The following is a 15,764-nucleotide window of genomic DNA, read 5'->3' on the forward strand; positions in this document are numbered from 1 at the left end:
ATTGTGCGTAAATACAACTTACTAAAGCTTCTTGTTTAAATTCGTGTAAATAACTGTACATAAACATAATCAAATACAAGATAAATATCTCATTTTAAATATAAAAGATCTAAAACATAATTAGGACAATCATTGGATTCTAACAAAATATTTAATTATTCTCTTTATAAAGAATTATATTATTAAACCTAAATTAAATTATAATAAAAACTATGAATTAAAAAAATTACATACAACAATAACTTTTAAATACTTAATTTAATATTAACATCCACATATATATATTTAAATTTTTTATGATATTTTAAAATTTATATTCTATTAAAAAATAAAAACATTATCGCTTTCTTAAAACATATAAAACCGTATTATATCGACATAAATAAATAAATAATAAAATGAGACATTGAGATCGAGATATGTCCCTATGCATTGCACAATTACTACCTTGGTATGATGGTTGATGGAATCTCCAACCGACTGTATGTCGTCTGTTAAAAGTAGGTTTGTCAACAGGCCCATTAAAATTTCAGGGCCCAATTTCACTTGTGCCCCAAGCATTGCTTGTATAGTTTTGTGACCCCACTTCAACGATAACCTATCTAATTTCTTTCAAAATTAAAAAAGAAAACTATTTAATTTATGAATTCACCAATCAAAAACAAAAACGACTCTTCGATATTCTTCTTATTTTGTCATTTTAAACATATTTGTTGTTTAATTTATATGATTTTTAATATGACATGAACTTCAAATTTTATTTTGTCTCATACTCGTTTCAAACGATCTATAGTTTACAAGTGTGACAAGGACTTCAAAGAGAATGGGTCAACGCTGCATTTTGATGGAGTTGGAAGAAAAACAATATATATGCCGTGTGGTTGGAGATGGATTGACTTTTGGTTTTAGTAGACCGACCAATTTGATGTATCTTTTTGGTGTTGTCAAGGTGCGCACCAGTTGGCTCAAACATCCACGAAAGAAACAACAAAACCAATTTCATTTCACATGAGTGTCATATTATCACCACACTTTATGCTCACGATGGACCGATAAACAATTGTTCGTCACCACACGGAGACACACACACACACACACACTCTTATGCATAATGTTTCCAAGAACCATAACACCCCACAAGAGAAGAACTTGTTCCATAAAACAAAACTAAGAACAGAAGAGAACAACCAAAAGCATTGATTGATACTTGGCTAAAAGCACAAGGATAATTCATGGCAGCAAGAAAAAACCCGAGTCAGCTAGAGACTGTACAGGGAAACAAACGGAAAGAGGTACCATGTATTGTGTCTACATACCTTACCCACAACAGATTCTTGTTTTGGAGTTCAAACGCGACCATCCCACAAGGAACCCTCGTTGGAGGTAGATGTCAAGAGACGGTGGACGTCTTTGGGAGGGTTCAACCCCAACGAAGCAGCCCTCTCCCAACGATCCATCCTCTTCATCCCAACGCACGGCCCATATGCCATGTTCATGTCGAATTGCCTCAACACTTCTTCAGTTGCATCATGACCCTCTGTCAACACACAAAAATTCACATTCATTACCTCTCCCCAAATGAAAAACTTGTTATTTTGAACTTCAAATATGCTTTTGGTTCTGATTTCATGCAAATGAAACTGAAAACTGCATTAAGCTATAGAAATAATCGTATGAATTCGATAATAGCCTTCGGTAAAACAATTTGACTTCTTCAAATCAAACTACTTATTTCAACTCCAGAGTTGCTGTAGTTTCATTTTCCATATATATAACCAGATGAAATTTTGCAGTAAGCAGTAGATAGAAACGATAAAAGGCATTTTGAGCTTTTCAAATAAAAAAGGGCTAGTTTCAGCTTTACAATCTCTCTAGGTTCCATCTTTTTTTGGGAATAAGTGAAACGAACAGATGTATTAAACTATGACAGTATCATTCATAAATCAGTAACAAATTCCATGTGATTCTCCATCAACGAAGGCCTAAAAATATATGAAAGGTGGAAAGTAGGCAGTTTTTGATTCATCGTCTTAATTTTGCCCTAAATGCAAAATCCCTAGTAGAGACTGTGAAACCCTAACAACACAAACAGAATCAAATTCCTAACAAAATCTCGTTCTTCCATAAGAGTAATCTACTCACCTTGAAGATCCAAAGAACCATGGGCGACGAGAGCAGTAGGTTGTGCATTACGCGCTCCGAAACTCACAGCATTCTTGGGCTTCGATTTCGATTTGTTGGATGAAGGTTTGCTAATCGCTGCATTCTTCTTCTTCTGCTTGTAGAATCCTTTCATGTCTGCTGATGATGCCATTTTGATTCCTATCGATTTCCAAACCCTAATTCCTCTGCTTTCTACTTTCGAATTTTGAAATTTGAATAATCAAAAGGGGGAGTGTCGGTTTACATATATGACCGGCCTTTCAAAATCTTACACTTACATCCCATGCATTTACCAAAAACTCCATAATTGACCCTTAAACTTTCTTTTTTCACAATTTCATCCTTGCAATTCTTTCGACCTACTTTGCTAACCGGGTAAGAATGTAAAAATCCCAAAAACAAAAAATTGCATCATTTTTAGTGTTAAAAAAGCTATGGCATCCAAAAGAAAGATTTGTTAGATAATCTATAGGATTAATTTTAAATTATAATTAGAAATCGAAACAATATCTATATATAATAATCAGGGTTGGGTTCACGTGAAACAAGACTGTTTTCGTGAAACACGATTTTTACACTTAAAACTTCACAACAAAATGTTGTGAAGGTAAAAAAAAAAAAAAACTGAATCTTCACAGCAAAAACACTATGAAGTTACCTTAACAATGTTTTGTTATAAAGTTTCAAGTGTAAATATCATGTCTCACAAGAACAGTCTTGTCCTACATGATCCCAAGTCATAATAATTATTCTTATATATAGATCTTGTTAACAAAATATTATATTAATTATTATCAGGCACATCTCGTTATAAATCTTATTTCCATTGAGAACAAGAGAAATACTAAAAATGCACCATGTGTCCTTATTCATGATGAATATGGACACATGATTTACTATTGAAGATTCCTCGATTCTCAACAAAAATAAGGTTTCTAATAAAACATCTCTCCAAACACAATATTAATTAATTTATTTTTAGATTAAATTACACAAACAAATCTATTGACAATAAATTATAATATTCATTCATAATACATCGTCTTTAACATCTTGTACACATTAGACAACCATTTATCGACACAAATCAAGTAAACACTGATGAAGTAAGATTCATTTCTTAAACCACAAGGGTTGTAACGTAGTGGTTGCGATCCATTGTGATCACTGAGTTTATCAGAACTGATTTCTTCCAGTCACAGCTTACTTGGATTAGTCCAGGCATAGTATGAAACACCCTTCCAAAAAAGTCATTTCTTAACTTACTAGGCCTACATCTCAATCAACAAAACTGTTTAATAAACATCTTAGATCAGGTAAATGCCTCTTACATGATAAAATACAGATACACATGTAATAAACAACCCCTTAAGTTTGATATATAAATTACTTCACTATTGGTATTAGTAACTAATACTACACTTGAACATATTTTGGCATCCCTTTTCCACTTCAAACATCACAAGACCCCAATGCTTGTGTCCTTGGGGAAGCTAGATTTAACCAAAGATTACACCCCTCTTTTCTTGAACTTGGCTGTTGAATGTATGGCATCTACCTGAATCAAAAGAATGTTACCATCATGTAGAAGTAATAATCCTGAACAAACAAACTACACTTAAATTCAGGTATTCACTTCATTGGGTTAGAGTCCAAAGGCCACTCTCTGCACGTAATCAGGGCGCCTCTTGCTAGGCATCCGAAGCAGTCCTGTTATTTGGAGCTCCGTTACTGCCCTGCAAAAGCGTGCTCTGTACAAGATAAGGTTAAAGATTTCAATCCCATCCGATATGTACATATAGGAAGTTTTAAAGAAGAAAGGAAAAAAGGTTGAGAACCTACGAATAAATTATTCATATGTGAATCATTGGTAAACCTGAAAAAAAAAATTCATTTGGAGATGCATATATGAATGAAACCCACGTTTCCTTTTACGAACGATACACATGAATAATTATTTACGCTCTCAACCTCCTTTGCATTTCTTATTTGAACCTCCCTCTGTGTGTGTGTCTTATCTTTCATTAGATTTTAATAGAAGCTTTGCGAAAGGCAGACAGATTCACATCTGCAGAAAAAGAATACCACAGCTTGCCACTGCCACTGCCACTGATGTTTCCATTCCCAGCGGTCAACCTCACGAAAATAAAGGCAAATATATACTTTTAAAGACATGCAAACAGAAAACTGATGCTAAAATAAGGATACTGTACTGATGCTTCGGTTATATTCTGAGGTTCAGTGGTAGTCTTTCTTTTCTTAGGTGATGGTGAAACCTTTGACCTATGTCGTTCTTTAACAGGTCGCTGAAAAATGATTGATCTGAAAGATTGATACCAATCATGGAGATTGATAAGATCCCCATGTTCCTGCGCTAGGGTATACCTGTAAATAAGGAGTGTAGGAATTACAAGATCTAAAAAATGAATACCATTTTTTTACAATAAAGAAATCTATCAATTCATCCCTCCAACTATTCCTTCCCCTTTCCGAACTGAATAGTTATAAAAAGCATGAACGTGGTTCAACTAAAACCCAAACCAAACATGCCCAATATATCGCACCCAGAGTTGGGTCTTGGAATGGTAAGATGTATGCAGACCTGACCTCTACACCCAAGAGTAGAGTTGCTCTTTCCGTGAAGACCCTCGGCTTGTGAAAAGTGATTGTGGTTCCACTACAACTCTTAGGGGGCGTTTGATTCGCAGAATGGAATTTGGTGGAATTGAAATTCATTAAAGGAATTTGACTTTTGAAGGAATTGGAATGGAATTTGACCACGTGTTTGGTTGGTAGGAATTGGAATGTGATCTCTCAAAGGAATTGGAATCTCCATCCTCTGTTTGGGGGGATGGTGGGGTGGGGGTGGTGGTGGCGGCTGTGAGGGCGACGATAGTGGCCTATGGGGTTGAAGCAGAGGTGGGGGGTGGCGGTTGTGATGACAACAAGCCATTGGTGGTGGGGCAAGGGGTGAGCGATGTTGGTTAAACTTGATGCAAAGGATGGAATTCAATTCCTTCACTTATGCCAAGGAATGATAAATTCATCAATTTATGGAATTCAAAAGTATTGCATCCATTTCAATATGTGAACCAAACAAAAGGAATTGCAATTTGGTCAAAGGAATTGATCATTCCAATTCCTTTGAATTTTGCAAACCAAACAACACCTTAGGGCTTGTATGTTAGAAGCTTAATCAGCTTAATGGGACTCGCAGCTTATTCGATCAGCTATACATGGTTGTTTGATAGTGGCTTAATGATATAGAAAGTGGCCCGTTCAATAAGCTTCTAGGGGGGAGCTTTATGCAGAAAGCCAAGTTTTTAGTCGAACATCCCCCCCCCCAAATTAAAAGATGTGCTCCTTCCATCTATGAAAAAACCTTCCCAATCTATATGGACGGATTAATCCATACATATAGCTTATCACACAGGACTTAATGGAAAACCAACCACATAGATGTCTTACATTAGTGTTGTATCATGCATTGATGATATTGGAACATTGCAACTTTTGCTGCAGCAACTACATTTCAGGAAGCTGTGGCACTCCAGTAGATCAAGTTGGATTCTTCTTCTAGGATCTCCTAATAAAGCCTAGCAAACAAGTAGAATAAGAAAAAGGGAGTCAATTCAATTGCCATTTTGTAAAACCTGTATAAACAATTGTAAGAGATCTAGGTGGCAAAATTCATAAATTTGTTTTGCAGCATTTCCAAGCATCAAACAGAGCATGTCAATGTGCATGAAATTATTTGTTAATCCCACTAGACCTATTTACTATACTTCCTTAAACTGAATAGTATGATCATTCAGAAATTACATGTATTGTTGTTTTCATCTTCAAAGAGCCGATCTAATGAACTAGCAAATGTTTGATATATTTAGTTTTCTGAAACAGCCAGATACTACTGCCTGATGAATAGAAAGTCACATCACTACTAGACATTGATATTTAGATATCAAGCTTGTAAACTAAACCAACGAACCAAATATATCCCACCTGAGGTGGGATTTGTGGAGGGTAAGATGTACATAGACTTGACCTGTACCCCTAAGGTTAAAGTGGTTGTTTCTAAAAAGCTGGCTAAGAGAAAGCAAAGACAATTAACCATATGCATTAATGAAATAATAAGAAAGTGAGGCACATCAGAAACAGTGCACTAGACTCCAATGTTTTGTACTGGCTTAACGGTTAACAGCATATGAGGATTCTAGTCAAATATAGCTATTGTATGGTCCTCGCTTTTCCCTAGAAAATATGTAAGCTGATACGAGTTTAGTAAAAGAACTTTTTCATGACTTACAGCTTGCAGTTTGTCAACATTCTTGAAGCAGACTATTTCATGGAAAGGAATGCACTCAATGGGCTGCATATGGTCCCTGTTTCATAGACAATCACATGGAGAACATTAGAAGAAAAAGTATTATTTAACTGTGAACTCCATGTTGATAAATCTGATTTTTGCATCTCAAGGAGCCAATCTTTATTGTTTTCCTTGAAGAACCATAATGAAAAAGATGTCTCCTCGTCTTCATCTTTTTTAGTATATAGTACCTATATAAGGCAAATACTCACATACACTCCTTGCCTTTGGTGAGGTTTGAACCATTGACCTCCTGGAAGGCTGAGATCTACCGGTAATTCGGGTACACCATTAGGCCAATCACCCTTTTGTAAATACTATATACTTTAAAAAAAAGATGTCTCCTCGTTTTCATTCAGAGAAGTAAATAAAAGTAAACAGCAAACACTGAACCCCATGCTTCACTTGAGAATATTGTTTTCAAGAGCAAAGCAGTTCAATCTATGCTTTACTATTGCTTAGGTGCTGACATAGTACAGTGTGCTTTTGGCAAACATTTGTACCATACTGAAACGTGTGATGTGAAGGTGACCCACAAACTGGACAAAATGACGACTTTCATCTTTCATGTGGCGAGGAATGCAGCGAGTTTGCGGTCTTTTGGTTCAGTCATGGACTTAGTTAAACAACTCCACTTCATAAAGGCTCTGTGTACAAATTTCTATTACCACAAAATTAGGCTTTCGATCAAAAGAGCCCAATATTTAACATATATATAGACGAAGGATCGTGTGAGTATAGGAGTTAAGGTGAGAAGTTTAAGAAGGGATTTGGACCCTTGATCATTTCTAATCTCAAACCAACCCACGAATTGATCCGGGTATCTCATTAGTGTTGATCTAGTGTTTCTCTTCAATTAAGAATGATCCAGTGTTTCTCTTCAATTCTCACCATAACTTCCATTATCACCGGAACCCAACCCTATATATATATAGGGTCGGGTTCACGTGAGACCCAAGGTTTTTCATGAGACCCGTAAGACCAATTTATATTCATTGATCAACTTTATAAGTTAATGATCTCATGGTCTAAAGTTGCACGGTGACAATTTTGTAATTATTGAGAAGTCTCGTGGCGTTTATGAATGTTCAGATCTGACGATTGTAGATCTAATCCAAGGGTTGAGAATTGGCTTACGGAGTTACAGGTCTCACGAAAAACCGTTGGTCTCACATGATGCCAAGTCTATATATATATATATATAGCCCTTCCATTAAAGATGGAATTTTAGATCTTCACATCATAGACGCTTTGTTGGTTTGATAAATTCATTGGCATCTGTTCATGACTGTTGATATCAAATCCATTTAGAAGGTACTTTTGTGTCTAGTATATGCTTCTGCAAACATATGCGCTGCAATAGATTTGCAAAACATTAGGAGTGTAAGATTCCGAAGGCCAACAATGCTAACAAGTATTATTAATTAGGACAGCCCCAATTCTACAGGAACCTAGGAATTCAAGCAACAAATTTATGCTTCTTAAAAATAAAAGTTTGTTCTGCACATTAAAAGCTACATTCCCTGTTGAGGTTGGATATAAGCCAACATGCCACGTACTCAGCTGTATAGAGAAACTATTAAGCTTTACTACTTTGACGCATCACAAGTGTCCAAATAGAGGGTTTAAATGTCTGAGTACTGAAACAAAGCACATGAATACAATGGCCTGGATATAACAACCTTATCAAGTTACAAAAGGCAATTACCTTGCCATGCAACTAATCAGTGCAGCAGCTTTCTGATTTAATTCTTTGGTACGTTTATCCAGATTTCCATTATTCCGTATTGTTTGTCTCCTGTCATACCAATAAAGTTAATATTATGTCATAAGCAAATAAATCGAGTCTTTATCATTGCCATCTGTCTTGTTGCTACATGGAACTTTCAATTAGTGATTTCAAGTTGAATAAAATCAATATTGTGCTTGAGATGCTTGCCGGTCTGTTGTCGAGAAAGACCCGACGTAATAGTTTATCCCAATGGATCTTAACATGGGTACTGTTTGCTCAAAAATTCAATGATGATGCCAATGCAACTTATCAATCGGCTTCGGCCATACTAGCATGCCATCTACAATACATTTTCATTTAAAATCTTAATCTCAGCACGGTTCAAATGAAACATTACCTGGATCTGTTTGCCGGTTCTTTCAAATTATCATCCTCAAATTTCTCTTGCAACTGAAGCTCCTTTACTTTCTCATGCATCTAGAATGAATAAGAAAGTAAAATGGTCAACAAGAGGCCACACCAACACACTTTCATACAAAATGCAGCTGTCAATCTTCACATGCCATTTGCACAAGGCTTATTTGTGTTCATGTAGCAGATTGACCACATACTATAAAGCAGAGACAAAATAACACATAGGGGCACATAAGCACTACGTTCTCTGTTTGGATGGAGGAATAGAGAGGAAGAATATTAGACTATAAAAACCATTGGCTCCTGTTGGTAGTATAAATGTGATAGGGAAGTCATATCCACTTAGTATCAACATTCTACCAACTCTTTCATTCATTTAACCTCAAATGATCCACAGTCGGAGCTTATCTCATAACAAAAGTTATAGATAAAAAAAGAGCCCTAGCATACCTCCTTGACACCATCAGTTTGTTTAACCCACTTCTCAAGCAACTGAAATAAAGCAGCCGGTGGCAGGTCCCTGAGTGATAATATGACAGTCATACAAAGAATATTTCATAATTGTAACAAATACTTTATACTCATAAAAAGGTTACACACAATAAGCAGACAATGATATTACTAGTACCCCATTGTTACTAACGGAAAAGAAGATTTAGAAATAGTGGTGTGGAGATGTAACTGATGTGACCATAATAGATCATTGGTTTAGATCGTTTCAAATTACTACCTATGCTAAATTAGAAAAATGAGAACAAAAATTTGCAGAAATGTATCAACTGCAAAACTGTAACTTAGACAAACCAGTACACGCCCTAACTTCAGTATTATTAAACCAAGCTGTATAATTAAAGAAAGATATCAATCAAAAAACAAATCATGGCAACATTTTCCTTACTTACCTTACCTGGCGGACCGTGTGGCCAATTAAACTGCCCTTGTTTCTAAATGATTGTCCATGCAAACCATGAGTAGATGAAGGCCTCTGAGAATCGGGTTGTGACTCCAAGTATTCAGTATGCCTCAAGTTGTAAAGCTTTGGATCCAAAGCCTCGTAATACAAGTCTAAGAGGGTGGTTTTCTGGTTCTTTCCAGCATCATACAAGCACTGCAACAAATTAACTTTTTATGGCTCATAAAATAAATAATAAAACAAGAAGAAATGAAGCAGTTGTCATTCTACATCTATACAACACCATTAACTCCATTAGAACAAGGGGCAAGGTTTTGTAAAAGTTTTAGAAAGAGGATCTCATCAAATATGGCTACCTTCAAGGGAAAGGGAGTATTGCCCACAAAATAAGGTAGCCTTGTTGGGTGGCCTTGAAATCCATTGGCCTTCCATTTTCCAATCGAAAATTTCATAATCATAACGAGTGTGGCATTTTTGCTTTACTGAAAGCTCTTGCCCAATGGGAGAAGGACCAGATGCGTGATCCATGAGGCTGGCCGCCCAGCATAGGCTCTACGAACTAACAAGGGGTCGGTCACGAGGTTCACATGGACAAGAAAGCACACAAAAAGGAGATTGGTGGGGCGGCACCAGTTGAGGAGAAAAAGAGGGAATATACACCACTTGAGATAGCTCAGTCGTCTCCTAGATGAGATGGTTAAGAGATACGGATTCACATGACTAACAGGGGGGGGATTTGACAAAGATTTCTGACATTTTAATACATGTGTAGCTGTTTACCATTTGGAGATACTTTACCACTGATTGAAACCTACTTAAATGGATTAGAAAATGGACCATACGCAAAAGTGAAAAAGGTAGAGCCTATTAAACAGTACATTAAGGAAAGCCAAACAGAGACTAGTGAAAGTACTAGCCACAAACAATACAAAGTCAATCTCAGTATGAACAAGATGGGCAGGAGGATCATTGTATGTTGTTCTCGTGAAATAATTTTGTCTAACGCTTACAATCGACCACTAAGTGTTCAGATTCTCTCGTAGAAAACTTGATTCTTGTCTTATAGGGTCTTTGAAGGATTGCAAACTAATTGTCTCCTCCAAGTCATTACACAAATGATATTTCTCTGGCTTGTCTAAGTGGGTCTTTGCTAGATAGATTGCAAACTGATCAAGAATTCAAATCATGACCAAAATGGACAAGTAATAATTTGTTAAGACACACAAAACAAGGGTGCAAAAGGGTACAAATAGAAAAAAAGGATGTTGCTATCTAGAACAAAAGATGGCATTTTAGTTGTTAAACTTTGCCTGTCAATATAGCATTTGCCACATGCTGGAAAATATTACGATGCATCAGTAAGGTGCGAACCACTACAAGTTGATAACAGTTTTCCCATGCAACCATGTCATTATATTGAGTATAGGCACATGATCATTCAAGCACATGCATATGAGAATTTATTCAAATTGATCATGGAATATTTTTTTACATCGTCACAACATAGAATTTTAAAACAAAAGGAACGAAGTGCTAACATATGATGAATAGAAAAAATTTCTAGATTTAATACATAAACACTGAAGTAACAAAAGAAAAGCCATTTAACAAATATAACAAAATATGTAGAACCTAAAACTGACTCAAGAGAACAAGGTCCAAAGGGTTTAACTGAATTGAACAAAATTAACCGTTAGAAGTGGAAACCCTAGGAGTAACACAAGTGTGGCATCTCAACAAAATATTCCTCTGTTACCAAGAAGACAGGAGAAATATGAGGGAAGGTAACACTAGATTCTTGACCTTGATAAAGAGGGATACAGGATTAGGAGTTATTTGGTCCTTATGAAAATGGAGAAGAAAATTCACTAATTCCAAAATTTAGAAATCATGGGCTATAAATGTAAAGTGAAACTGAGGGGTTCTTGACCATGAATATATCCAAATGTATTGCCTTCTCCTTACTTTTTTAGAGTTGTCAAATTCCAAGATCCATCTGTCAAGGTCCCATACCCAGTACCAAAATGCTCACAACATTGAGAGACCCTGATTAAACAGATAACAAGATACGCCAGGGGCCAATATCATTTAAAAGATGGAAACCTGTTTAGCAGTACATCAACGGAGACCTAGTTCAAAACCAACGATTAAGCCCCTAAGGACTAAGATAAATAGAAGATTGGGGAACTTCTAATCAGAATTTAGAATCCTGGGATTGTTCACCTTGTAATTATGGTACACAAGTTAAATACAAGTTTCAGAGGTTAAAATAGAGTAAAACTTTACAAAGAACATTAATATATCATGTTCACTTCATGTACCAGTAATCACACATGACCATATTCTTGAAGAACTGAAGGTGAAGAAGAGTTTGGGTCTCACCAAAACCACACAGCTCCACAAATTCAGCAATTCCTTCATTTTTGAAGCTCCACCTAACAAAGCTTCAGTTTTTGGTTCAGAAAGTATCCTTGCAAGAAGATTGAAAGCATAACTTAGCAGACATTCCTTCTATATATTTTCCACAGCATTATTGACACAAACTTACTTGCAATAGTAATGACTATCTTTAGTACCTCATACAAGATGGAAGATCAAGAGCTTGCTTGGGCCATGCCTCTGACAAAGATGTTGGTTCCCCACTCTGTGTGACCTGAAGTTGTAAAGGATCATTTTGCCTTGGAGCTTAGGGGAAAAGCAATGGAAAAGAAAAAAAGAGTTCACTCCCTCAAACTATGTAGCATTAGCGCCTCATAACAAAGAGAAAGAGAATATAGGTAAGATAAACTAACAATGCCCAAGGCCAAGAGCCCAAGACACAGGAGAAAGAGCGTACTGATTGAAATTTATTCACACGAAATAAAAGGAAATGAGAGGGGAAGAAAACAAGTCTAAGCAGCTAAAAAATCAAACATGGAAAAAGAACAAGATAGCTCAACAGTGAACATATTTGATTGCAAATATCTCCCGGCTAACCTCTTCATCAAGTAAGCCTTTCACTATGAAGCTTAAAGGCTCCATAAGAAAATGTTGGACAATTGCCATCTGCACAAAATTTGTAAGCAATCAGCCTCGTATAGTAAAATACCACCTCTAGTATTTATCAGCTATTAAGAAGAAAATGATAACAACCATGACTACAGTAGAACCACCAACCTTTACAGCTCTAACTAAAGAAGTCAAGGTTCCATCCTGTCTCAAGAAGCAATTTCTTATGAAAGCTGCAACCTTGTGACCAAGTAAAAATCCAGAGCAAGGTTTCACAAGAACCGCTTCAATGATAGCATCCAGTCTATCAGCTGGAGATCCCAAAAAGAACTTGAAAGGAGACAGGTGTTGAACTGCCTTGGAAGAAAGTATGCTTTTGGGGGCATCAAGCGTCGTTGCAACTCCCAGTATCAAAAGGACTGGGATCTTAATCACCCATTCACTGTTTAAGCACAAAATGAGCTGTGAGTATCTGCAAGTCAAGGTGATATTACATGCATGAAGAGCAATTATTTGAAGTATCAATGCAATGGTTAAATGCATATTATGCATTTAGAGATAATAACTAATAACTGAAGCTCCGTGTAGGGGGTTTCAGCTTGTGGATTGTAAATCTCCTTCACTCGTGAACACCTCAATCTATCAACTACTATCACGATAATTTCAACTGATATACCTCTATGTGGGTATAAGTTCTCTCCTGCTTTCTGTTAATACTCCTTGGAGATCACACAGTACAAACTTAAGATATTATAGGCATAGCTGTGTAATCCCCATCATATCGTATAAAACTAGACTTTAGCATTTGAACTTGTGTACAAATTTTCCACTGCTATAAAGGACCACTTCCATTCTAGAAGTATGACTATGCACCCATAGACTAGACAATGCTGAGAAAAGTCATCAACTAGATCCTCCAGCCAGCACTCATTAACTGAATATATAAGACCAAGAATATAAGATCAGAGTCTGACTACATTAACTGAGAAAAACTTGTGATGTTGGCATTACTCCGATTATCACTGCAGCAATGCATATTCCAAAATGAATTAATTAAATGGCATTGATCTAGCAGTGAGATGTGGGATGTCCTGCTTGCCCAGACGACTAAGGTGGAGTCAATGTAAAGCTAAGTTCGTTGCACAAACTATTTGCTTGTAGCAACTGATCGACATTCTCCGGGCTAGACACCCCAAGCACTTTGTGAGCAAAATAATAGCTAGAGGGAATCATGAGGGGGGTGAAATAAAACAATAACGCTAGGGGACTACGCCTTGACCCTATCAAAACAAGTGAAGAAACTTTCTGTAAAAAGCACCAAGATAAGTATATCTGCTACAAACACAACAACATGTTTCTGAGCTACTATACCTCAACATGAGTATGAAATCAGAAAGTACAGGTCCACTGCACCTATCCATGTCTTCAACAATAACAACCACTGGCCGCTTAGAATTCTCTTGCTCCATGTACCAAGATGCTAAGATAGATATGTCGGCTGCCTGTTAAGATAAAAAGGTTAGAGAAGCATTATGTCCTTGTGTATATAATAAAAGGAACATAGAAAAAATTAAGAAGGAAACATAGACAGGATGGTTTAAAATCCTTCCCGAACAGAAGAAAGTCTCTATTTGAATATGGTGTCACAAATCTTACATCAATGCTACCCTTCAAAATCTGCCTTGACAAACTTTTCAAACAACCACCTATTCCATTCTTGGCTGAGAAATCCACTGACGAGAGGTTAGCCACATGGCAACCATGAGATTGCAAGTGTATACCAAGATCCGCAAATGTCTGAAGATCATCAACAAATTCCATGTTGTCTGCAAATCAGGGATTGGTGATATTTAGTCCTTAGATGAGCCTTGAGGAAAAAAACTCACACGAGTTATGCAAGTCATGAATGTTAACACTTTCCTTGTCTCGCAATGAGAGTAGATTCAAGCCAATTACCCTTACTATTCTCGGTAATTCCAACTATAGATCTATTTTTTACACATCCATAGGCATGCGTAGGAATTGCTAACAAATTTGATAACTTGAACCAACTGGATTTAGAAGGAACTTACTCATTACCACTAAGGCAGTGAAAATTTGCTTAGCTGTAACATCGGTTACAATGGGGTATGAACAAGTGGCTTTGTTGGTATCAGGCTTGCCACTTGAACAAATTGCACCAAATGATCTGTGGACCCAGCCATCTATCTCATTGAAAACATCAGCATTGATGTTGTGCAAAACATCCTACATTAAAAGACAATGCCATATCAGTTATTGCCCTTCCCTTACAGCTAATTAGTTACACAGACAAGATATCCTCTTGATTCTTTACTTTGATGTTTTAGGGAAATGATATGTCAGGAAAAACAATGAAGGGATTCAACATCATCAGTTAAGAACAGGTTTAGAAAAAATATTGACTTCTTTTACGCACAGTAGCACATTTTAGCAATCTGAAGTGCAAATAGATATTACAACTGAGAGATAGAGAGGCTAACCTTAATGGTCGATTCAATTTTCACCCATGCATTGTGAAAGTTTTTCATTCTTAAGTTCTCATCCAACTGATCACCCACAACTTCAGCTTCATGGCTAGCAGCCAATGACGATGACAAGTTAACCTTGACATTTCTACAGGTCCTTCCAACTGATTTCTTAATACGTTGTTGGCGAGTAGATCCTCTGTGGAGCACAAAAAATGGCTGTAAGAGAAAAAAACCAACATCAATTCTTCATTTGATAACCTCATATCACATATCCTATTTTAACACCAAGAAATGAACTCTAGAAATAGAAAACATTTTCAGAAATTGAAATGAGGTTGAAATTTGTTATAATACAGAAATGATATCCAAAATATAGAAATCAGTATCCTACCCTTAGTTAATCTAATCCATGCCACTCTTAGGGTTTCCACGTCATAGATGGTACTACTTATCAACACAACCCTTGAGAACAGGTGGCTGGACCTACGGCTTTGTGTGTGAAGTAGGATTCCAACAAGGGCAGTTATTCTAAAGATTACACATATCCATTACTCTTTGTGTTGGATTCCACGCTCTCAGATGTAAATTTCCATGAATTATACACATATACATTAGAATTTCTTTGAAAAACATAAAGTCAGTTGCAATCAACAAACAAAATTAGAAGTGAAAAGAGACCAAGTTGCTAAGAGATTTGTG

General features: G+C 36.4%; 2 protein-coding genes across 2 annotated transcripts; both read right to left on the reverse strand.

The window, feature by feature from the left end:
* Positions 1-1,130: 1,130 nt before the first annotated feature.
* On the reverse strand, positions 1,131-2,379 carry LOC112509882 (DNA polymerase delta subunit 4). Its single transcript, XM_025115079.1, has 2 exons — positions 2,143-2,379; positions 1,131-1,537 (listed from the first exon to the last, which is right to left on the reverse strand). The coding sequence occupies exons 1-2, from the start codon at positions 2,312-2,314 to the stop codon at positions 1,347-1,349; spliced, it is 363 nt and encodes a 120-aa protein (XP_024970847.1). The 5' UTR covers positions 2,315-2,379; the 3' UTR covers positions 1,131-1,346.
* A 1,056-nt stretch (positions 2,380-3,435) lies between these two features.
* LOC112508612 (origin of replication complex subunit 3) lies at positions 3,436-15,328 on the reverse strand. Its single transcript, XM_025113284.1, has 17 exons — positions 15,324-15,328; positions 15,078-15,261; positions 14,649-14,823; positions 14,233-14,402; positions 13,948-14,078; positions 12,745-13,018; positions 12,565-12,633; positions 12,165-12,241; positions 11,971-12,058; positions 9,578-9,783; positions 9,126-9,195; positions 8,659-8,738; positions 8,238-8,327; positions 6,470-6,545; positions 5,632-5,759; positions 4,372-4,548; positions 3,436-3,914 (listed from the first exon to the last, which is right to left on the reverse strand). Exons 1-17 carry the CDS (start codon positions 15,326-15,328, stop codon positions 3,809-3,811), a joined length of 2,106 nt encoding a protein of 701 aa, XP_024969052.1. The 3' UTR covers positions 3,436-3,808.
* Positions 15,329-15,764: the final 436 nt, after the last annotated feature.

The sequence above is a fragment of the Cynara cardunculus genome (genome assembly GCF_001531365.2).
Source record: "Cynara cardunculus var. scolymus isolate 2C chromosome LG 3, CcrdV1, whole genome shotgun sequence".
In the NCBI taxonomy this organism is placed as follows: domain Eukaryota; kingdom Viridiplantae; phylum Streptophyta; class Magnoliopsida; order Asterales; family Asteraceae; genus Cynara; species Cynara cardunculus.